This window comes from Anabrus simplex, chromosome 8 (genome assembly GCF_040414725.1).
Source record: "Anabrus simplex isolate iqAnaSimp1 chromosome 8, ASM4041472v1, whole genome shotgun sequence".
NCBI classification, from domain to species: domain Eukaryota; kingdom Metazoa; phylum Arthropoda; class Insecta; order Orthoptera; family Tettigoniidae; genus Anabrus; species Anabrus simplex.
This window is the reverse complement of record NC_090272.1, coordinates 224,860,886-224,885,583: the sequence shown is the minus strand read 5'-3', so window position 1 is coordinate 224,885,583 and position 24,698 is coordinate 224,860,886. Positions and strand designations below refer to the sequence as shown.

The 24,698-nt window shown below is 38.6% G+C and overlaps 1 protein-coding gene across 1 annotated transcript in view; it reads left to right on the top strand.

The window, feature by feature from the left end:
* Positions 1-24,698, top strand: part of Cda5 (Chitin deacetylase-like 5) — a 258,804-nt gene that overhangs the window by 221,144 nt on the left and 12,962 nt on the right. The window contains exons 12-16 of the mRNA XM_067152713.2: positions 7-60; positions 7,836-7,916; positions 10,869-10,952; positions 11,030-11,136; positions 17,476-17,701. Of these exons, the coding sequence (XP_067008814.2) occupies positions 7-60; positions 7,836-7,916; positions 10,869-10,952; positions 11,030-11,136; positions 17,476-17,701 (552 nt within the window). The remainder of the gene's footprint in view (positions 1-6; positions 61-7,835; positions 7,917-10,868; positions 10,953-11,029; positions 11,137-17,475; positions 17,702-24,698) is intronic.

Sequence of the window (24,698 nt, the reverse complement as noted above, 5' to 3'; positions counted from 1 at the left end):
TGGCAGAGTTAGACCTACAACAGCCTCACCTGACAGTCAAACCACTCCCGTTCCAGCCAGGTATGCCAATACTCTATGCTTTAGTTCTATCTTCTAGCTAGCCTGTGGCCCAACACGCTACGCATGTCAAAGCTGGAAAACAAGCATGTGAAACTGCATTGCTGACTCACACAAACTGCTGTCTTCAAGAAATACATACTGCTGTAGAATTCATGATGTCAGGAAATATTATAACAGTCAATACTACATAATCATTGCTTTCTTTAATGCATGAATGTGTTGCTAGAATGTGGCATTTGCTTCTAAAGATATAATGTGTAGTAATTCATCCCACCCATCACCTTTCATTATAAACCTCACCATCTTCCACACCATCTGTTTTTCAGTTACAGAAAAGAGAAAGAAGATATGTAACAATTCTGAAGAGTTTTAGAGCGACACAAGATGTACTCACTGCAGTAGAATTCTTTTGGCATATATTTTGTTTCTGTTGTAAGTAATTGTAAAGAACAAACAAGTTACATACAGTGTGTTGAAGCTCGCTGGGAAGCAGAAACGAGGTCATCAGAGGGCTGAGCCTATCTATTTGAAGATGTACAGATTGTCCTTGTACTATAGTGTTTTCACGTTAATGTTTGCCTCCTTTTCCGTTGCTCCCTACCTCTTCCAGTGCTGACCTGTTATTGTGTTTAACTCTTGTATGTTCCTATTTATTTCCAGTTGATCAATAGTTTCTTTCTCATGGCAAAGGCACTAAGGAACATCTAAAATCTCCACCAGTTTTTCCCTTATTAATGATTATGTTTCATACCTAAGTCATGTTTTTCCATGTACTATTCCTCTATTTAGTCCTGATAATTAGCCTTCTTCTGCCAAAATCTTCTTTAATGCTACCATATTTACCTTTTCACTATGAATTCAGAACATCATCAATAGGGAAAGGATTTTAACCTTTAAATGCACAGCATTGTATATGTGCAAAGGAAAATTTACTTGCTTTTTACTTCTGAAGTGTTGCAGTAGCCACAGTAATCGTACAGTTTTGCATATACCGGTACGTAAGACATTCCAAACTCTTAACGTTTTATTGATCCAAATAAATTTAAAGCATATTTATTTTTTTAAATATTTTTCTGAAAGAAATATTTTTTGGAAAGAAAAAAAATATTTGAAAGAAATAATAAATTGCACATTTAAGGGTTAAGGTGGGAAGTATTGTCAGAAAAGGGGAGAAAAGTTCTAAAAATACAGACAAAAAAGATGCCAAAAAAGGTGTTGATGAAATCATGTTATTAGGGTTTAAACCAGTTACATGACCTTTCCTTATCCCATTTACTGGGTTCCAATAATTAACAAACTTGTTGTATTGGATTGCACACAACATTTCAATGTTTTTGATAGTAAGTCGCTGGCGCTTTGAGCTCGGTAGATTCTTATACTTGTGTGTATATATATATATATATATATATAGAGAGAGAGAGAGAGAGAGAGAGAGAGAGAGAGAGATAGATAGAGAAACTCCGTTTGACACCTACAGAAACCAATGGAGCATATCTTGTCAGCACTCGTAAAGGGAGTTTCTTCAAATTTAATTCGAATTCCCAAACACTCATCAACTTCTTCCGAACTCTAAATCATATCAGGCAAATACTTGTAGCTATGCACTGCAAAAAGTTCCAACTCTAGGTCTTTGTACTTGAGTAATTGTTGGACCTGCCTGATAACTGCTGCGTCCGTTGCATCTAGGGCACAAATGAAGCATTTGTTTTTATCAAAGTTTTGGCCAAGAAAATGTGTTGAAGAAGAGAAAACAGATTCTTTCTAGTCTTTTAAAAATTCAGATAAAAGTGGGGGGGGGGGGGGAAATGTACTGAAACATGAAATAGAAGGGAAAAGGTGGCAACATGTAGTAATCTCACAAAAAAAAAAAGGTGTAACAAATTGTGTTTATTTTGCTTCATTTCATGTCCCCAAATACATATATTGAATTATCAGTATGAAAATAGCTATATTTTTTGAAAGGTGCTGCACCTTACAGTCCTTTCACTAATCATCAGTAATTTATTCATTTGGAAACTGGGTCTGTCCCACACTGTTTCATAACCAAATCTCTATCCTTGCAGGCTGAGAAACATTGATATAATATCCCTCACAGTTGTTCTTGTCATGTGGGTTGTGTTATGCCAAAATCATTTTACTGAAGTGAAGTCTGTCATGTATCCTTGGTTGTTTAAGTTCTGTCTGCATATTTTGCTATGTTCTTGATAATGACTGTAATATCTGGAAGCCATAGCACAAGTCATGAGCAGATAATACTCAGTGACTTGTAATATGAGCTCCCCAGAGCATTCAACCTTGTATCATCCATTCATCTCGTGTGCCTGCATGCCACAAGCTTTAGCAAGAGAGCATGCAGCTTGCCTGCAGTGTCATCAACTAACAACATCCTCTTTATGTTCACAAACATTCTGTATGTCAGTCAGAAAATGTATGGCTTGCTTCTGCTGCATCAAATATAAACAGTCAAGGATTTGTTAGGGGAGAGTTTATATGGTTCTTATGTCATAGTAGTTATGAATTATCTCCCTGATATATATCACTCTTGCTTGCAACAGTTTGCTTTTTCTCTGAAAAACAGAGTTATATGATTGTTTGATGCAGCTAAAATTCTCAGGTCACAGCAACAATAATGAGAGGTAATAAGAGAGGAAAAATGTTGACCAAGTGGCAAACAACTAATATGGTTCCTTGATCCAAAGATGAAATCAGTCAACTTTTTGTGTACTTCAACTTAAGTTGTGTTCCCCCCCCTTTCTTTCCATAATCTCCCTTCACTAATGTGTTTGAAAAGTATGGCATGCCTTCTATAATAGAGGTTTGCATTATTTTGTGTATTTCCCGTTGACTGTTGAAAGTTTTTTTTAGAAACATCTTTGCATCGTAAGGCTGGTTTAATTTCTGTTTCTATAAAAATATAATTGTGTGGTTAAGAAGTAAGAGACTGTTGGAATGAGTGTGAACATTAAAGGCATGTACTCTAAACAGAGGCTTACAATGTGCCTGCATGGATATTCTGTAGAGCATGAGAGAAAAGAATGAGTAGAACCAGAGCCACCCATGGGGGAGAGAGTATCTGGGCTCAAAGCCCAGATTCACAAAATGTTGTTAGGTCTGTGTATTAGGTTATAAGCACACAGTCTGGTTGCATCCTGAAGGAAAAAGAAAGTAGGCCTATTATATTAAATGTCACTTACTGCTATAATATAGTGTGCACTCTACTCAAAAGTATCTACATACACCTTAATTCACATAAACTAGAGCCTAGATGTCGCTACGACTGACAATGCTGCTATAAACGGTGGCTGAGGACTCCATGTCATAATACAGGTGAACAATTTTAAACTTCTTTTCTGTTGACTTCAATTTTCATGCTGATATTTACTAAAACAGACATCCTGATTTTGAATCTGTAATGAGTTTTCTTGTATCATGTCAGGTATTTTCTCTACAGCTTATCTACTTGCGATATGGACCCTGATTTTGAAACAACCTTTGGTTTTTTCTATCATATCAAGTTTTTTTCTGCCACATCTCCAAGCGATTTGTACAATCTGCCATCAAACCAGGTGATCCAAACAATCTACATGTGCCACTTGTTGACAGAAAAAAATATTTTATTCCTACCTTTGCATTTGAAACTGGGGCTCATGAAGCAGTACGTGAAAGCTTTGAAAACTGAAGGAGACTGTTTTAAGTGTTTCCTTACTGCATTTCCTGGCCTGTCATATGAAAAAATAAAGGCCAGTGTGTTTGATTGGTCCACAGATTCGACAGCTGATCAAAAATCCACATTTCATTGGTACAATGACATAACTGGAAAGACATGCTTGGTTATCATTCAAGGCCACTGTCACGAACTTTCTTGGAAATACATGAGCAGAGAATTACATTGACATGATCCAGAAACTCTTGGACTCATACAAAATGCTTGGATGCAACATAAGCATCAAGGTGCATTCTCTGCTTAGTCATCTAGATGCATTCCCTGGAAATCTTGGTGCCACCGGTGATGAACGAGGTGAACGACCAAGATTTGAAGGTCATGAAAGCATGCTATCAGGGTAGATGGGGTCAACATATGCTGGCTGACTACTGCTGGAGTATTCAGAGGGATTGTCCACAGATTTCACTCCAAGAAAAGCTATATATTTATCCTTTGTGTGAACAAAATTGCTGTTTGAATTGAACTTTATTCCTTTACTTTCCATTCTGTGTATACAGTTTGAATGATTTTGGAGGGTACATATTTGAAGTCATATTTGGATTCCCCACCCAAAAATGAGCAAAAAATAAGTCTCATATCTAAGTAAAGGCAAACTCTGTTCACAGTGTAATCAGTCATTCTGGCTCCTTGGCTGAATGGTCATGGCAGAGGGCCCTGGCTTTTGATTCCAGGTCGGGTCTGTTAGGGGAATGGGTGTTTGTATTTGTCTCAATACACATCTTCATCTGCACACACTACAAACCACCACAGAAATGTGCGGGAGTTATTACATCCCTCCACATAGCATTGGAATCAAGAAAGACATCCGGACTGAGTTGAATCCACACAAAGTGACGACTCCAGGTAACTGGGAAAAGGCCTAGAAGAAGAGGTAGTTGTCTGGTCCATTTCTGTCTTTCTCAAGTTGTTAAAGTCCACTCTCAAGGACATGATTGTCAAGTGGAAATGGAAAAACACATCCAAAACAAAAGAATGATTATGTAGGAAGCATGTATTAAAGGACAGGTGCCGTCCAACATTGAAGTGGTACGGAAAAATGACCTGACATCATGTGATACTGTCAACAGTCTGTTTCACATTGCCATTACAATAAAATGTGCACTGGGAGATACAAAGACTCGGTTTTAAGACTCGGGCACCTGCCCATAAACCACACCTTTTGCCATTCAAAATGATGCCTGTGTATTTCAGCATAATAATTCCTGCCTTCCATAAGTGGTTTGTAGACAATGAGGTTCCCAAAATGGACTGACCAGCCTAGAGCCTTGACCTCAATCCAATCGAACATCTCTGGGAGAACTAGAATGGCAACTTGGCTCCAGACTACGATGACTTGCCATTAACTTTGCTACTGTACTGAAGGTAGAATGGTCTGCCATTCACCTGGAGATGTTCTGACATGTGGTAGAAAAGTCTCCCCTGCTGAATTGAACCTTTAATAAAGACTAAGAATGGGCACACACCATGTTATTGTCTGCTGAGCAGGATTTCCAAGGAATTCATAGAGGATAGTTCCAGGTAGGTGTCTGGATATCTTTTATCAGAGAGTAGATAATTGATTGTTGAATTGCCTGGCATGCTGAAAACAGTGTCTTTTAATAATTAATCATCAGCCTTCTATTTTATGTTCATATTGTAAGTATGCAGAATTAAAATTGTTTAGTTTCACACTCATGCATGGTGTGTGTCAATACATTTAAATCGGTAGGATGATGCCTACCTGTGTCAAGTCTCTATAGTCTAACACCATGGTTCTTCTTCTGCGGTTGTCAACCCAGATGTTGGTTGACAACAGTTCTCCAAGAGTTGCTGTCTTGTACCAGGATTGGCAGCCCATCTCCTCCATTAGTTGTCCAGTGTACTTCAGCCTAGGACTGGCTCTATAATTTCTGCCCTCCACAGAACCCTCCAAGAAGTCTTCACTATGGTTAGATGGTTTAGATCCCATTAGTAGAAAAAAAAATTTCCATCAGAATGTTGGTTAGCAAGGTGTGAGAGATACAATTTCTAATCACTAGATTGCATGCCAAAAGCCTGGATTCAATTCCAGACCTCTCCACAGTGAGGGCATATGCTGTTGTTGATGGTGATTTGCCCATCAGATGGAGATGTTAAGCCTTGAGCAGACACCTGGTATTATTGAACAGGAGTAGGCTATGCGCTGACACCAGGTTTCTACCTCTCTTTCTTTCTTTCTTAATCCGCTTACCCTCCAGGGTTGGTTTTTTCTCTCGGACTCAGTGAGGGATCCCACCTCTACCGCCTCAGGGGCAGTGTTCTGGAGCATGAGACATTGGGTCGGGGATACAACTGGGGAGAATGACCAGTACCTCGCCAAGGCGGCCTCGCCTGCTATGCTGAACAAGGGCCTTGCAAGGGGATGAGAAGATTGGAAGAGATAGACAAGGAAGAGGGAAGGAAGCAGCCGTGGCCTTAAGTTAGGTACCATCCTGGCATTTGCCTGGAGGAGAAGTGGGAAACCATGGAAAACCACTTCTAGGATGGCTGAGGTGGGAATCAAACCCACCTCTACTCAGTTGACCTCCCGAGGCTGAGTGGACCCCGTTCCAGCCCTCGTACCACTTTTTCAAATTTTGTGGCAGAGCCAGGAATCGAACCTGGGCCTACACCATAGAGGCGGACTTCAACCTCTCTTTACCTCATTATAATAATCATCATAATAATTTCACATCAGATATGCAGGTCGTCTATGGGCGTCAAATAGAAGGTCCTGCACCAGATGAGCTAAACATGTCCACGAACACTCCCAGCACTAAAAACCATATGCTAAATAAAAATAAATAAACAATAAAATAGTAAAACTCCAGTGCATTTCCACAGAGTTGTGAAACGCATTTTAAAAATTTCACATTTCTCCCTGTTAATGTAGCAATTTCTGAATATGGTAGCAGTAAATTAAAATTGGTCAGCAATCATATAAACTTGTTAATATCAAGAAAGGGCCTAAAATCTAAGAATGTTATCCAGTAAGTGTATATATAAACTTGCTTAAAAGGATAATGCTAAATGGTGAGATAACCAATGCGTACGTATGTCCAACCCTTGTCCTGTTCCTCTATGGAGTCGTGTATGAAGCGGTATGAAACTTCATAGCAAGTTTTTATGACCAGGTGCCCTTCCTGATGTGCACCTCATAAGAGGAGTTAATGAGATGAAATGATAGTTGGAAGGGAGAGGGTGAAACCCAGTGTGCTGGCACATAGCCTTATTAGCACCAAGGGGTCAGCTCAGGCTTTACGTCTCCATGCAACGGACAAATCATCATCAACAGCGTCATATGCCTCCGCTCCATATGAGCACAGCAGAGAGGCTTGGAATTTAATCCAGACTTTTGGCATGTAATCCAGTGATTACAAATTGTATACCAACATCTCTCCTGCCCTGCTAGCCAACATTCTGATGGTGACATTTTTTTTGATCAACGGGACTCAAACCGGGTAAGCATGGTGTCATACCATTTAGACTTCAACGCCTTAATGATCATGGCCACCAGGCAGGCTATTAGATAACCATTATGTATGCATGAGTAAATATTATGAAGATTGTGAGCTTTAAAATTTGATTAACATGTACAATTAAATATTGGTTTTCTACACTGACTTTATCTTTCAATAGACTGCAAGATTAATACTGGTTCATAAATAGTTTTAAATTCTTGTAATATTTACAAATTGATTATGGTATAAAATATTTATTAACTATGGGTTTTTGTTTACTTCCCTAGTTTAAACAATACCTATCTAAAATTTTCCATATTTTCTAAGCATAATACAATATAGCCATCTTAGTATTTTTAATTAAAATTTTACAACTTTAGATGTTAATTAAATATCTGTAGAGTCTGTAAAAAATATTTGTTTTGGTGTCCATAATTTGAATGGGTGGCTCTGGTGTAATAATTGTATTTTTTGATATTATAAATAAATTTAATAAACAAAGTAATCAAATAATGCAGATGAATGGATGTTCAAAGTCTCTAGATAATGTTTTAAGTGTAAACAGCTGGTAAAGTGTATCTTGTGACTGGCAGAGCTCCAGCAAGGAACCGAGGAAGTGCTTCCTACACAGCAGCTGACGAGACGGTCAACCGTGGAACTCCAGCTTCTGTCAGGTAAGACCTTCTACACTTCACATAAGTATAGAAAGATAGGAACATAGAATGGTAGGTCAGTGTGGAAGAGAACACAATACATTAGAAGACAAGGATAAACATGAAAACACTAAAGAACAAGGACAACTGACCAAAGTTCTGCATCTCCACCATGTAACTTATACAAAACTCCAGGGGCTAGTTTCACACTATAGGCTAGTTTGGGTTTTCATATTGATGCCAAATTGAACTGGGAAACACACATTGATCATGTTTGTAAAAAAATTTCATGAGTGGCCTAGTTGATATGGAAACTGAGGGATTTAGTTAGCAGTGACTACCTGCAGGATGGCATATTTTGATCTCTTCCAGTCACACATGACTTATGGACTGTTATTATGGGGGCATTCTTCTTACGTATATAATATTCTTCTAATACAGAAAAAAAGGTTGTCCGCACAATGTGTAGGGCTGGTGCAATTGACCATTGTCGACCTCTCTTCACTAAGCTTAAAATACTAACAATTATAAATTTGTATATTTATATCTCTTTGACATATGTTAACAACAACATAAATGAATTCAGTACTAGGGAAAACATTCACCTTCATGATACTCGGGGTAAAGCAGACATTGACATCCCAATTCACAGGCAGTCAAAAACTGCTCACTCACATAAAATCAGTTGTTTAAGATGTCCGACTCGTTGGCTGAACGGTCAGCGTACTGGCCTTCGGTTCAGAGGGTCCCGGGTTCGATTCCCAGCCGGGTCAGGGATTTTAACCTTAATTGGTTAATTCCAATGGCATGGGGGCTGGGTGTATGTGTTGTCTTCATCATCATTTCATCATCATCATGACGCGCAGGTCGCCTACGGACGTCAAATGGAAAGACCTGCATCTGGCGAGCCGAACCTGTTCTGGGATATCCCGGCACTAAAAGCCATACGACATTTCATTTCATTTGACATTTCAGTTGTTTAAGATTATTTAATAAATTACCACATTCTTCACGGTCCATTCCTTTAAATAATTTTAAAAGGAAAATGTATGATTGGTTAATAGAAATCCATAATGTTAGTATTTTTAATAAAAGGTGTTTGTTCATTTAGCCTCATTAACATTAAGTACTAAATTATTATCAGTTGACGAAGCCTATTTCTTTATATATGGTCAATGGCAAATAAAGATTCTTGATTCTTGATACTGGTGAAAGAAGATTTGTAAAAGTTAAGGATGAGGAATATGTAATTATAGGTGTAAGGCACATCTCTGAAGATAATATACAGCTTTTTTTAAACTCCTTCATCCCTGTCTTATCAAGCATATGGTACTGCCTAATATGAGGCGCGTTTTTTAAGTAAGGGACGTTTGGAAATAACTACACAACAACATGATTTTCAAACACCACATTTATGTGCAGATTCTACATACTTTACTCTATTTCTCAACATAGCCGCCAAGTTTGTTGAAACACTTTTCATACCTTACAACTAGGTTTTGAATACCCTCTTCATAGAAACTTGCCGCCTGCTCCAATAACCAAAACACAGATGACATGATCTTGCACTGGGACAGAGTCTGTTTGGCCTTCACCTTTACAGGTGAATGTGTATGTCTCCATTCCATGCTCTGTTGCTTCAATTCAGGCGTAACATGCGAAACCCATGTTTCGTCTCCCGTTACGATCTGATTCAACGTGTCATCACCTTCTTTGACATAATGAGTCAAAAACGTCATCGAACACTCAAATCTTTTGTTTTTGTGGTTCTCTGTTAGGAGTTTAGGGACCCAACAGGAGCATAGTTTTCTAAAGTTTAAGTTTTCATAAACAATTTTGTAAAGCAGTGACCTAGACACATCAGGAAAGGCATTTGAGAAAGATGTTATTGTTAAGCAACTGTCCTCACAAATCTTCGCTTCAATTGAAGTCACCAAATCGTCTGTGATCAGAGATGGGCGACTGGAGTAGGCCTCATCCTGGACATTGTCATGACCATCTTTGAAGTCTCGTACCCACTTACGCACTTTGCCTTCACTCATAGCATTAGCACCATACACTTTGCAAATCTGTCGGTGAATGTATGTAGCAGACAGGTTCTTTGCCGACAAAAACCATATCACTGACCAAACCTCGCACGGGGCGGGTGAGTCGATAATCTTGAACATTTGAGCAAGCACAGCACAGAACTGTACAGGTTAGCAACAGAGCTGCAATAGAGCACCGTTGTTCCCGAGGCATGCCAGCACACGATGCATGTGCTCGTTGTGACGCGCGCACAAACTGCTAGTGTCTACAACAAAACGGCCCTTACTTAAAAAACATGCCTCGTAGTCCTACTTTGACAAGCTTTCCAACCTTGTGATCACTTATACTATCTGTCAGTTCACTTTCTCAATAAAGCTCATGTGCTTTTATCAGCAGCTTGTTTAGGATATTCTTCCCTCTAGTTGGTTCCATCACTTTCTGATTCAGCTGTTCTTTCCAGATTAACTTATTTGCCATTTGTTAGTCATGCTTTTTGTCATTCACATTATCTTCCCAGTTAGCATTTGATAAATTGAGGTCACCTGCGACAATCATGTTCCTTTATCTGTAGCTTCCCACATGGCTGATTGCCTTAACAAATAATTTTACATCAGCGTCAGCATCATTTGCATTAATACTGTATGAATTTAGTGAAAAATGGAAGGGTATCTTTAGGCACTCTCAGGAAGAATCAAGTTCCAGAAATCAGTAGCGTGGCCAGGATCAACTGATTGGGGGGGGAGTGTTTGTACTTACAAAATTATGGTAGAACCCAAAGAAGGTGAGGACATCTTGATTTAAAAAGCAAGATTGTACATGCAATTATAAAGCTCTTTTGAAAATTTGTGTAAGTTAGATACCATAACATTCTGAATTATTCAGAATTGTATCTGAATTTCAGCACGAAAGTTATCCATAACATTCTCTATATTTATGTATTTCCAGATCCAGACCAACCTTGAAACCTTCAACAGCCATTGTATCAAAAGCACAAGAATTCATTGACATTTACAAATACCCACCTAGGAGGTAAGTCTGTAGCTAAGTGTTTCTTTTTTTTGTAAGCCCTTGGAAAACAGAATATAAACAGTTTTGTAATTTTCCAGGCCTGACCCTGTGTATCCACAGCCAACTCCAGACAAGACAGCTGCTAAGTGTCGTAAGGATGTGTGCTTGCTGCCAGACTGCAACTGTGGAGGGAAAGACATTCCAGGTACAGTGCTAGGGGCAAGTAGTTGTCATTACCTAAAATGGATTTTCATCCATTTTGTGGCAGTATATGAGACTGCTATACTTAGGCTTCATTTGTTAACTTGATAAAACAAACAGGAAGCAATGTGTTAAAAAGCTTCAAGCACTAGTGCATGAAGTAAGTATAAGTACACTCATCCACAATAAAAATCTATGTTGAAGGAAAGAGCAGCACTTTCCAAACATTCTTTTGTTTATACAAGATTGGCTGCTCGGCTGACTGGCCGTAAATGAGGACCTGTGATCAAAATGTCCAAATCATAGACAGAAGAAATGCACAATGTTAAGAGTGAAATAAAACAGATGAGGTTCTGTTTCTCAAACTTAGGAGAAAACATTAGTCAGTGCTATAGTCCCTTGTATTGTGTACAAATATTGTCCAGTCCCTTCTATAACCCCTGGTTTAAGAGAAAACTTGAAGGTTAAAATATAACAAGTATAATGCAAAAAAACTTTAAATATGTTTACTAAATGATTGTATTATGAATTGATCTATACCTGTTGCAAATGGAGTTACTGCTACTTTGTTTGATTTAACTCAAACAGATACAAAATGTGTTCAGTCTAAACCTGGAAAACCTGTATTAAAAGTCTTGTGGATAACCGATATCATTATGTACCTGGTATCCGTAGGCAGTGATCTTGAGCTACTAACAGAGGGCATTGATGCGCACAGGAACATGGGAAACAGTCGAACATAATGGTAGAACAACTGCAACAATAAACCAAGCAGGAGCAGTGTTGTAACCTTTTTTTGCTTAGCAAAGGGATGAAATCAGTTGTCGGTTGAGAAATCAGTATGGTGACAGGTGGATGAGCCCAATGTGACAACACAAGGCCACCTACTTGAGAAACTGAATTGACTATTGAGAAGTCATCACTTGAGTGCAGCCACCACCCTCTCTATTTACTGGCTTTCCACATCTTTGGCCCAAAGATAAGAAATTCCAGGACAACAAAGAGGTAGGCTGGGGGAACATGAATGACTGCTCAGCCAACCAGAATGTTTACTTTTAATTGCTGGTACTTAATGCAAAGACTAACAAAATGAACAGAGAAAAATGCCAGTTTCTGCAATGAATGCACTGTAAAAGGAATAATATTCCAGGTTACTGTTGAATGTGCCTTGTAATTCCCTGCTTTAAATAGTACTAGACAATCATTGAATAGTAAAGGCAAGGCATGCTCATGTTGAAATTCACTAATGGGCACAAAATTACTTGTTTCAGCAGACCGCTACTTCAATCTGAGTGCCCATACACTTGAAAGAGTCTTATATGATAAGCAAGAAATTCACATAAATGTCATATATTTTGTGTTTGATCAGCTTATTTTAACATCGACTGCAAGTTTCATAGCACCTCAAGATTACAGAAGTCAAACTGAAGATTCAGCTGTTGATAAGTACTAGAGAAATAGTATTCCTTTATAATGGATGTTGTCTTTATCCACAATATGCTTGCCATCACCTTCATGAGTCAGTGCTCTTATAGAATATTCTCGTGAGCAGCCTGTGTTCTAGGAGTTAGCAAGTGTGGTGAAGTAAAGGTTGTTCTTATTGCTGTCATCACAATGAACAATGATGGACAACTTGCTTTATATAAGGAACAAGACTACAAATGTACAGTACCGTAATTCAGTATGGTCAAGGTGATTCCAGCATAGTCCAGGAAGACTTTCATAGTCTAAGTACCTATGTTCCTATATTCTGAGGATAAAACATACTCCCTAGACATAGCTGAGATTTATATGCATCTTATTTAGGGAGAGACAACTCACAGAAACAAGAAGTTACCTTGGCTTGGTTCCAGAAAGTAAATTCCAATAGACTACTACTCATCTTACAACCTGTGACAATAAAGTTCGGTGAATAGTCCTGTACTATCAACATAGATGAACAATGCATGACAGTGGCCTTACTGTCCTTCGAAATAGTACCCTCCCATAACTATGCACTGCTGAGATTGGCGATACATGTCCTTTGCAGGAAGGCTTCCATTGAGATAGTGTTCAAAAAATCTTGTCACATTTCGTTGGATGTCAAGAATATCTTCAAATCTCTTTCCTTTCAAAGCGAGTTTGAGTCGTGGGAAAAGGAAGTCTGTAGGATTGAGATCTGGCGAGTATGGAGGATGTTCAAGTTGCACCATCCCCTTTTGTGCCATGAACTGTCTGACAATATTCACTGTGTGTGGATGAGCATTGTCATGGACAAAAATACCATGAACCTTGTTGTGAGTACTGGGGTCATACCCTGCATAGACGTTTCATGAAACAGGTCAAAATTTCAATGTACCGTGCAGCATTCAACGTCATTCCCTCAAGTAGAAATTCCTTGTGGATGTCTTGACTATCGAAAAAGGTGATGAGCATCGTTTTGATGCATGACTTTTCAGCTATGACCTTTTTCCGACGAGGGGATTCCGGAGCACGCCATTCCATGCTTTGCCGTTTCATTTCAGGGTCATACCTGAGACACCAGGTTTCATCCTCAGTGACAATACAGTTCAAGAAATTCAGTGTCGCATCCACCATTTCAACAAAATCCTGTGAAGCCTCTAAACATGCCTGCTTCTGATCGTCAGTCAAGTGATGTGGCACAAAACGAGAACACGTTTTTCTCTTCCCTAACTTCTGGGTAATAATTTGTCGCAATGATTCACGGTTAATCTGCGCACAGTTAATCGCCGATCCTTCGTGATTAATGTTCTCATCTTCTCAATGTTTTCATCACTGACGACGGTCACCAGTCTTCTGCTACGGGGGTTGTCAGAAACACTTTCCCGGCCTCCTCCAAAACTGGCGAACCACTCGTACACACACTTCAAGGACAGTGCTTGATCTTCATAAACACGTACCAGCATCTCATGCGTTTTGGTGTCTTGCCAAGCTTAAAACAAAAGTGTGCATTAATCTTTTGGTCGTTTATGTTCCTGTTTGCAGTTCAGAACCAACGCACTAAACACACACTGTGTCAAACAGGTCTTACATGGCACACACACGATGCTCAACTGAACAACGTTGGGAGCAGGGGGTCAAAACCTGCCGCTATACAGGTGCAGCGTTGTGTGTTGCCAGTGTTGCCAGATTGACTGTTCTGACTTCATTCACCAAACTTTATTGTCAGAGGTTGTATTATATCAACACTGAGAAATCCTTTATAACTGGGTACAATATTTTTGATATCCACTTGTTCACTGTTGAACTTCCATCTTCAGCTTGGTGAATTGTCTACAATCACATTTTATACAGGCGGAGGTGATAGCAAAATGGCATTGTCTTTGGCTTTGCACCAAGGTGAATTCCGGCCAATGCACTTGGGACTTTTGAAATAAAAATTCACTTCTCTGTGGTTCAGATTCCCATGGCTATGATCACAATATTAATAGTCAAGTAAACTAAAAGCTTACTTGCATTTTTTGTTAATTTACACCATTTACAGAGGAGATCAGCAGCTATACATTCATAGTTTGTTTTGATAGTTTTTCATCCTTACAGATGAGTCATAGCTCTCCACATTCAATAATAAAAAACAGCAAATTTTAAAATAGTAGTCCATTCTGCTCATTTAAATGACAATCCATGGGGCATTATTTAAAATATATCCTGAGTGAAGCTGTAAAATCCATAAAGCTCATTAGAAAAATGGTGTAAAATTTTGCTATGGGAAAATCAAATTATCATAAATATGTCTTGTGTGCCTCTCAATCATCACCATCAGTGGTTGCTAGGTAACATTGTCTGGCCATCCAACCATACCTTACATCACAGCCTGCAATGTTACACTTCAGTCACACAGTTTGTTACATGAATTTTCATCATTGTACAAACAGCTCCCTTCAATTTTCCTGACTTTCTGCAACTGATCCCTGGAGGTCGTGTGCTGAGAGCATATACAGCACTGCCTGCATTCATCCCCTCATGGACTAAGTAGCAGTCCTTCTGCCTTCTGATATTAGATAATCTCAAAAACTTTTAGTGGGGATACATTTCTCTTATATCATAACACTGAGCAATATTTTTGAAAACTCTGAATGGATAAATAAAAGGTTAACATTTTCACTTCTTTCATCATCATCATCATCAATTCTCAACCCCAGCAAGCCGGGTGTGAGAGTTTATGAACTTTCTCCAGTTAGTCTACATTCTACTTTTTGCTTCCAATTTACATCACGTTTTGCAAGGTATTAAAAAAAATGTCTGTTCCCAATCATCACAAAGCCTCCTCTGGGCCTCTCACCAACTTAACTCTATGAAGTTAAAATGAAAATAAAATAATTTTATTATTCTCTTAAATGGATAAAAGTGGTAAAATTCCTGGTCCAAAACATTGTCATAGATTACTTTCCAGTTTGCCAGCTTACTTCTTCGTCTTCTTCTTGTCTGGTGGCATCTCCTCGCAGAAGGTTGAAAGCCATCATGGAGTAATTTTTACTATTTTGTGTTTCCTGTATCACAATTGCCATATCATAGATGTCAAACCACCACCCAGGATAAATTTTCTTCTTACATATTTCCCTTCTGTTTTGCCTTCTATGATCAGTTCTATCAGGCTGTATTTGCCTTTTCTGAAGATATGACCAAAATAGGCTGCTTTCCTGCATTTTGCGAGAATTAAGACTTTGCATGATTTCCTAACACGACAGGGTTGGTGTCGTCGTCCCCCCACGTTCTGCAATACCTCCACATTTCAAAGGCCTGCAGTCAATTTAACTAGCACTCAAATAGATAATATCCATTTTCCTAAGACTATATGATATCCCTTTCAATTTCTTAAATGTTCAAACCCCACTGACGGCAGCCCTGAAGATGGTTTTCCATGGTCTTCAATTTTCACACCAAGAAAATGCTGGGTATACCTTAATTAAGGCCACAGCTGCTTCCTTCCAACTGCTACCTCTTTCCTATCCCATCGTTGCAACTAAGACCTATCTGTGTCGGTGCGACATAAAGTTAATTGTAAAAGAAAATTTATTTAAAAGTTGTAAAACTTAAGTCTAGGAATAAAGACAGTTACCTTGGTATCATTAGTCTCCTGCCATTGACAATTGACAGGCTTTCATGAGGTATAATATGGGAATTTTCTATGGGTAAGCTGAATGGAACACAGCATTTCATGAAGAAATGATGATGATGATGATGATGATGATGATGATGATGATGATGATGATGATGATGATGATGATGATGATGATGATTCCAACTTCACCCAGGTATTTCTGGGGTTGCTGGAGCCACCCAGGCTCATTTGTTTTAGCTTGGGGTTTATGGCCAGATGACCTTTCTGATGCCATGTGATTTTTGGGATGAAAATCTCAACCCAGGATTGACTGGAATTCAAATCTCAGCCTTCCGAATGAGAAGCCAATAGCTAAGCCACTGAGCTTTGTATTTTTTAATAAATACGCTTCCAATAATAATAATAATAATAATAATAATAATAATAATAATAATAATAATAATAATAATAATAATAATATGTTTATGTTATTTTGTTCTCTACCAATCACTGGTATTTCTAATTCCAAGTTCCTTGAAACATTTGGGTACATTTTCCAGACCTGTTTGGAAATATTTATCCTAGGAAGGCTTATTCTTGCTTTTAAATAAACTTTTTTGCTCAAAAGATAGGTGTTTGAATTTAATGTCTTTTTAAAAGACAACAACAAATATTTTACTGTTGATGTCCATACTATCTCCCATTATAGTGTTTCTGATAAAGAAGGATATAATCTAAAGACAGTAATATTTAGGACTTCAGAAGTGATGTATACAATCTGACACCTATCTGAAGTTTTACAAAACATTTAATAGAAATAGCCATTAGAAACACTATTTTTCACTCTAGAGAACATTAACACATTGGGGATAGCCAGCTAAAAGTACTGTAGCTAGGCACACTGGAAGGATGATAAGCACGTGTATCTCTCTACTCACAGCAGATCAGATGACCAAAACAAAACAGGGTCCGCTTTTTAGATCAAACTTTACTACACAGATTTTCACCACATGTCTTTCAGTATCTCAATTAAATTCAAATAAGATACTTGCTTTTATTTTTCTGGAGAAGCTCAGCTTTCCCTGTCTACTCTCAGGCTTCACTACTGAATATGAAATGGCTACCTTATCATTGGATGAAGCAAAGAAGATGGAAGTTTTGAAATCTTGATATCTTGCATGTTTGTAATTGGAACTTACTTTTTGGTGTTGCCCCTAAAACATACAGTTGAGGAAACAGGATCATTTTGATGTGAACTAATGTGGTAAATTATTAAATGCAGCATCATGTAAACTTACTTAGGAGACCTCCAGCCTGAGGAACTTCCGCAGATCGTGTTGCTGACCTTCGACGATGCTGTCAATGATCTCAACAAGGGTCTATACAGTGATCTGTTTGAGAAGGGTCGCAAGAACCCCAACGGCTGCCCCATCACAGCTACCTTTTATGTGTCTCATGAGTGGACAGACTACAGTCAGGTGCAAAACTTGTATGCTGATGGCCACGAGATGGCATCACACTCTGTCTCGTAAGTTCACGAGACAAACAATATACTGTATTCTCATGTTCAGTGATCACTTATTTCTTTTTGTGTTCCTTTGAGCAAGTATAGTGTTGTATGTACAAAGCTTCTTATTTCTGTTATTTATCATGAGGGTAATGTTAAAATGGAATAGTGTAATATGAGTTCTTGATCATTTTGCAGCACTGTGAAAGTGAATACTAAATCTCTCGAAAAGTCCTATCATATTATCATGAAATAATATTTTACCAAGGAGCCTCCGTGGCTCAGGCGGCAGCGCGTCGGCCTCTCACCGCTGGATACCGTGGTTCAAATCCCGGTCACTCCATGTGAGATTTGTGCTGGACAAAGCGGAGGCGGGACAGGATTTTTTCTCCGGGTACTCCGGTTTTCCCTGTCATCTTTCATTCCAGCAACACTCTCCATTCTCATTTCATAGCATCTATCATTCATTAATAAACCACTTTGGGAGTGGCGACCCCATCGTACTAACAGCCTATATCTGCTTCATTCATTACATCCCTGACCCGGTCAATGACTGGAAAACAGGTTGTAGGTTTTCATTTTCATTTTCAATATTTTACCAACAAGTTGACATTGAACTTTCTCCAGATCCAGTTAGTTTCTGAATATCTTGTTATTCACTTCAGTGTTAAATATACATAAGAAAGATTGATTAAAATTTTTTGTGGACAAGCCAAGTTGTTGCTAAGAATTTTGGCCAATATCCTATTATTCCTCTGATTGTGTGCTACGTTTTAGGTCCCTTATATATTCTCCTAGGATGGTGGTTTTGTAAGTGAAATTGAATCAAGGTGTAACAAGGCTAATACAGTAAGCTCACATTTGTGATTAATGGCATTCTGCCGGGAGGAACCCAGTTTTCGGGTGATTACTGGTACAAACCGGTGGGAAAAATGGCAGGAGGGTACTCAGAATGAGGAGATAAAACTAAGATAGGAGTGAACTGTATGGGTGAAGCTGTGCATGTAAATCAGTTTCGGTCACATGAGGTGGGTGGTTAGACTTGGTTATTTAATGTTAAGATCAGAGGTGCAGAACTAAATGAGCTGGAAATGAAGAATTGTGGAGAAGCACAATTAATTCACAAGTGGCTTGGAGACCAAATACTGAAAGGTATAGCAGTCTATAATGAAGATGGATGGATGGTATTTTCTAATCTAGTATTATTATTGTAATTGTTACAATGGTCTTTGGGTTTATGCCATGTGAAATGAGGTAAAATATAGGCAATTTTTGTTTCATCAAGAATTTGTACCACTTCCTTAGAATACTTTGGGCCATGAAAACAATGGTTGAAACATTAGTAACATTATGCTTATGGTTAGGTTTCCCACCTGAATACTTATTGGTTAGAAGTTCTTCTAAGTACATTAAGAGGACTATTGATGAATTCTCTCAGTCAACAGAACAGAGTCTGATTTCCCAGTTCATGGACTTTTCTTCCTCCCACATCATTCAGGCCATCTATGGACCATGTGGTTTTAAATATCTTGGGCTTTTCTTTGGGCCCAGTATGTTTTAATTCTTGCTACATACTTCTCTTCTTTCTTCAGTCCATTGGCTTGCTTGATGCAGTATGATCAGTGTTGAAGATTCCAAGGAATCCTATTTCGTTTATTCATTCTATATTTTCTTTCAGTTGTAAAGTTGTGCATACAGAGGACCATCACATGAAATAGATCTCTTACAAATGTATGATAGGACTTTTTGTAGAAGTTAGCAGCCAGGTTGAGTGCCTCGGACAGTTCAGGCGCTGGCCTTCTGTCCGTGTGGCAGGTTCGATCCTGGTTGAGTCCGGTGGTATTTGAAGGTGCTCAAATACGTCGGCCTCATGTTGGTAGATTTACTGGCACGAAGAAGAACTCTGCCAGACTAAATTCTGCCACCTCAGCATCTCCGAAAACCGTAAAAGTAGTTAGTGGGATATAAAGCCAATAACATTCATTGGAACTTAACAGTGCAGTACTGTTCAACATATACTTGCTCAACTAGCTGCTGGACCTTGCTGGTGCTACATCAATGTATTAATATGCTCTGCTTTAGCTTCAGCCAGTTTACTAACAAAATCTGTCTTTTTCTCTTTTGTTTTTATCCTTCTTTCACTCCTATCACATCACCAACCTTCCTGCCATTCCTGTCAAATTTCAAATTAACTTGCTTTACAATGTCTATGGAAACTGTTCAATTCCCTACATAATTCTCTTACTTAACATCTTCCAATTGCTATTAAATTTTACATAATTATCTATTCTATTGAATCACACTCATAAAATACAAACTGATAAATTAAATGTGGTTCCTAAAACTTCCATATAATCCATTTAAAAAATAAAACTGCCTCACTTCCTATACAACCTATTCCCATCACAATTACCAATACAGGAGATTTCACCCCAGAAGAAATACCTCAGCTTGTTCTGCTCACGTTCGACGACTCGGCCAATGATTTGAACAAGGGGCTTTACAGTGACCTATTTGACAAGGGGCGTAAGAACCCCAACGGCTGCCCCATATCTGCTACATTCTACGTGTCTCACGAGTGGACAGATTATAGTCATGTACAGAACCTCTATTCAGCAGGCCACGAAATAGCATCGCATTCAATCTCGTAAGTCTTCAAACTAACAAGTAGTTAGTGGTTATTAACAGAAATTATGTACAAAGAACTCAAATTAGATGATTAACTGACTGTTAATCACAAAAGTATTAATATCTTGTTACACTAACGATATGTAAATAAAATCCACTGACATCTGACTAGACTTCACTGCACTGGTTATCTCATGCTGCCTGAAATTTGAATGAAACCTGAATGAAAATTGGATGAAACTTGATAGACTGTTGGAGACCTTGGCTCAACTGTTTAGGTGCTCTCCTTTGCCCAAGATTGTGTTTTACCAAATAGCATTTAAGGGTGTTTAAATAAGAGCAAACTCTATTAATAGGTTTACTAGTATCTTTAAAGAAAGGCATGCTGGTGTTTCTTAAAATGTTAGAAATAGCAAAGATAAAAAAATTGATGATTTATAAGCCCATGGGAAATTATTTCAAAATAACCTTAAAGACATTACTGTTATAGGGCTCCTTGTGGGATGTAGGGGGAGGTATTCTCTTGGAAGAATAACCAGCAACTAGAGTATTGTTGGCTATGACTAGATCTTAATAATACTTTCCATAAATTAAGCATAGGGCTGGATGGTAGTGATGGTAATTCATTTTTAAGAAGTACGTACAACTGGGCAACCACCCTCTCTCAACATTTCTTTTTTTTTTCTTTTACTGGTTTAACAAAGCTCTAACAAGATAGGCATTTGGCAACAATGAGATAGGAACGGTGTGAGACTGGGAAGGAAGGTACACTCTTCAGGAATTGTCTGGTACAACAATAGGAAACCACAGAAAATCCATTTTCAGGGCTCCTGATGGTGGGGTTCAAACCCCCATGTTCTGAATGCAAGTACACAGCATCGAATGTGAATGTTGGGCTTTCTAAGATGACAACTATAGGACTGAGAATTCAGTGCCACCAAAAAAAAAGAAGAAATGGAACCGAGGAGGTTAAGAAGGAAAAACAACAGCACCTGGGCTGATGACCTAGATGTTAGGCCCTTTAAACAACAAGCAAAAATGACTATCAATTTTCATGTTGGAAGAGGGAACACCAATTACTAGGTCAAAATCCTTTATTGTAGCTGTCCTTGCATGAGTAACTCCATCAAAGCCTACTATGTGCACTGTCAGAAGAAAGGAATGCAAGTCTTCTTCTTTCAGGTCTCCCTGAAGTTGGCTACCAACCGGGCGAGTTGGCCATGCGGTTAGGGGCGCATGGCTGTGAGCTTACATCTGGCAGATAGTGAGTTTGAACCTCACTGTCAGCAGTCCTGAAGATGGTTTTCCGTGGTTTCCCATTTTCACACCATGCAAATGCTAGGGCTGTACCTTTCTTAAGGCCACGGCCACTTCCTTCCAACTCCTAGGCCTTTCCTATCCCATCGTCACCATAAAACCTAACTGTGTCACTGTGACGTGAAGCTACTAGCACAACAACAACACCTATTTACAACTGTGCTAAAAATCTGCTCTGATAATCAGACTCTTGTCCAGCCATGATGTTCCCCTCCTTCCTGGTCCACAGCGACCATCCACTCAACCCTGAAGTATGGTTTGCAGCTACTGATATTTTTCTCCTGCTGCATGCTGTGTTTCCTTTTCTTACTTCATTTCTCCTCAGTGACAAGAACTTGTCACACTTAATAATAATACTAAACAAAGTAAAAGACACAACTTGTTAGATATATCAAATGTTAGAATATGAGGTTGATCTGTAAATTTTGTTCACTGAGTAGGGCTGATCGATTGACTATGTTGTAGAGATTAGTCTCAAAGTTGAGATCTTTCTGATTATGAAACACAACCTCTGCTGTATTGTGTTGTGGTGGTCAAAGTACTCTTACGTGGAAGACAGTTATCACTGGTCTCAGAGAGCTTCGTTCTGTGAACAAATGTAAGCGTGTCCTATGAAGTGCGTCCTGAATTCACCAGTTCATACAACAACACTGACTATAGTTGTCCGCCTCTGTAGCACTATTAGCTGCCATCCTCGGAGGCCTGGGGTCGATTCCCAGTACTTCCAGAAATTTAAGAATGGCAGGAGGGCTGGTACGGGGTTGAAATAGTACACGTAGCTTACCTCCATCGGGGGGTGTGCCCAAAAAGAGCTGCGTCACCTCGAGATAAGGACATGAATTTACTTTATTGACTATAGTTCATTCCATGTTAAGAAAACAGTATTGCTCTTATGACGACAGGGTTGCCATATCGAATGTCTCAGCTCAACACCATCACGGGAAAATGGCGGCACATAAATTTGTGAAATTCAGTATTTAAGTTCAAGATTAAAAGGGGAAGAAACTAAGATGCAAATTATTTTTATGAACCAAAGCGGATGGAGTATTTACAGGGGCTATTTTTGGTTTGTACAGAATTGGAGGTAAACTACGGCACATAAAAATTCTCAGCATTGAAGTGTAAGGCAAATTGAGGGACAAAATAGAAACATATTTTTTATGGGCTCGGAGGGATGAGAGATGCATTTAATTGCATTTAATAAATTTCCCCAGGCAATGCGGGATACTACTGTGCTGTCGTATCGCTCACAAAAACAATAGTAAAAATTAAATGCAGTCATAAAAAAGTGGTAAAATTAAAATGTGCTTAAGAAGAAACTGCAGCTAAATAACTAAACCAAGCACAAATAAAACACACAGCAATTTTTTTTCAATACAAGTTATGCCGTAACGTATCGTTGCACACCACAACACCAAAATCTTCAGCAACAAGTTCTGTACAGTACGAAAATAACAGAACACACACAAATACTATGCAATATACAACCAACTCTCACTCAACACAAGACAAGTATGCACTGATTTAAAGCCTAAAAACACACATGCAACAAATAGATACTGTAGACGACTACACTAAAGAAGTGAGCTGCCGGCGGTTCACAAGTGACGGACTACACGAGGCTTGTACCAGAGCAACACAGAAGAAGGAAAATGAAGGAAGACAATGAAGCGATGGCTGTTCTGACCATTGTGCTTCCTCCCTACGAATATATTTATGAAAAAGAAAATGTTATGTAGTTATTTTAATAACTCAAAGGCAAACCTTTTTATCTGTCTTTCACAATACATTACAAAGTACAGTATAATATCCCTTCATCACAAGGAATTATGGGTGTTTCAGAGAGGGTGTATTCACTCCTTGTAGGTCCATAAGAGCAGTGCTGTTTTCTTAACGTGGAATGACCTACAGTATGCTATAGATGGAATTTTGTACTCAGTACATGGATTGATGAGCACAAGTGAATGTGATTTTTTGACGGTGACTTTTTCCACTATAAATCCTCCATGAGTAGGCTAACCAGCTTTTCCAGTAGGAAAACTAGGGCACTTTGATTTAAATTTCACTTCAGTTTGCCATTCATTTGCTTACCTAGATACTGGTGGCAACTACAAACTTCTCGTTTGTTACTGCAGTGCTATTGAAAATTACTGAACCACTAGTACAATATAAAATAACAGTCCATATGACATTCATTCCAAATCAAACAAAAAAAAAAAAAAAAAAGACCCTAATATTTTTCATCAAACATATACTTATCACATGAATTAATTGATTTTAGCAGTTCTTTGTTTGAAAGGACATAATCAAAACAATCTGAGCATGATAGATTGAATTAATACCATATTCCACCTCACTGCACTACTGTTAGGCAAAATACCCTTGTGATGCCCTATTGCCTTTTGAAAATACATACTTTATTCTAATGTTATTCAGTTCTTGTGTTGCTGGTAATGATAAAATTAAATACTGTATGTATTTCACTTCTCCATTCCACTTCCACAGTGTAACGGTTCGCACTGTTAGCTCCTGTCCTCAGGGGCCTAGGTTCAATTTCCGATACTACCAAACATTTAAGATTGGCAGGAGGAATATTATGTCGTTAAATTCATACATGCAGCTCATCTCTATTGAGGGTGTGCCTGAAAACAGCCGCACCACCTCTGGACAATGATATTAATTTACTTACTTCTCCATTAAAAACCAGGACAGGTAACTGCCCCAAAATTCTTTCCTCAGGACACATGTATGAAAACTGGAATGTCTAATCAGCCTATTCATGAGCTAGCCAAAAACTCAGGAATTTCAGAACACTCATCAACTCATGCAGACTTTTCTTCCTTGGGCTACTTGAAAAAGGCTCATTCTTGACAGAAAATATCATCTTACTCCAGATCTCTAATTTCTCATAGATAATCAGTAAAACTACAAACTTCTCGTCTCGTGTGTGTCTGGATACTACTCGTACGGTAAGCTGTGTAGCGATTACACTTCTGTCTCAAAGAGGAACGCAATGACAAACTATTTCACTCCTCTAGTACAGCTCATTATGGCGTCACCATCAGTTCCCTTT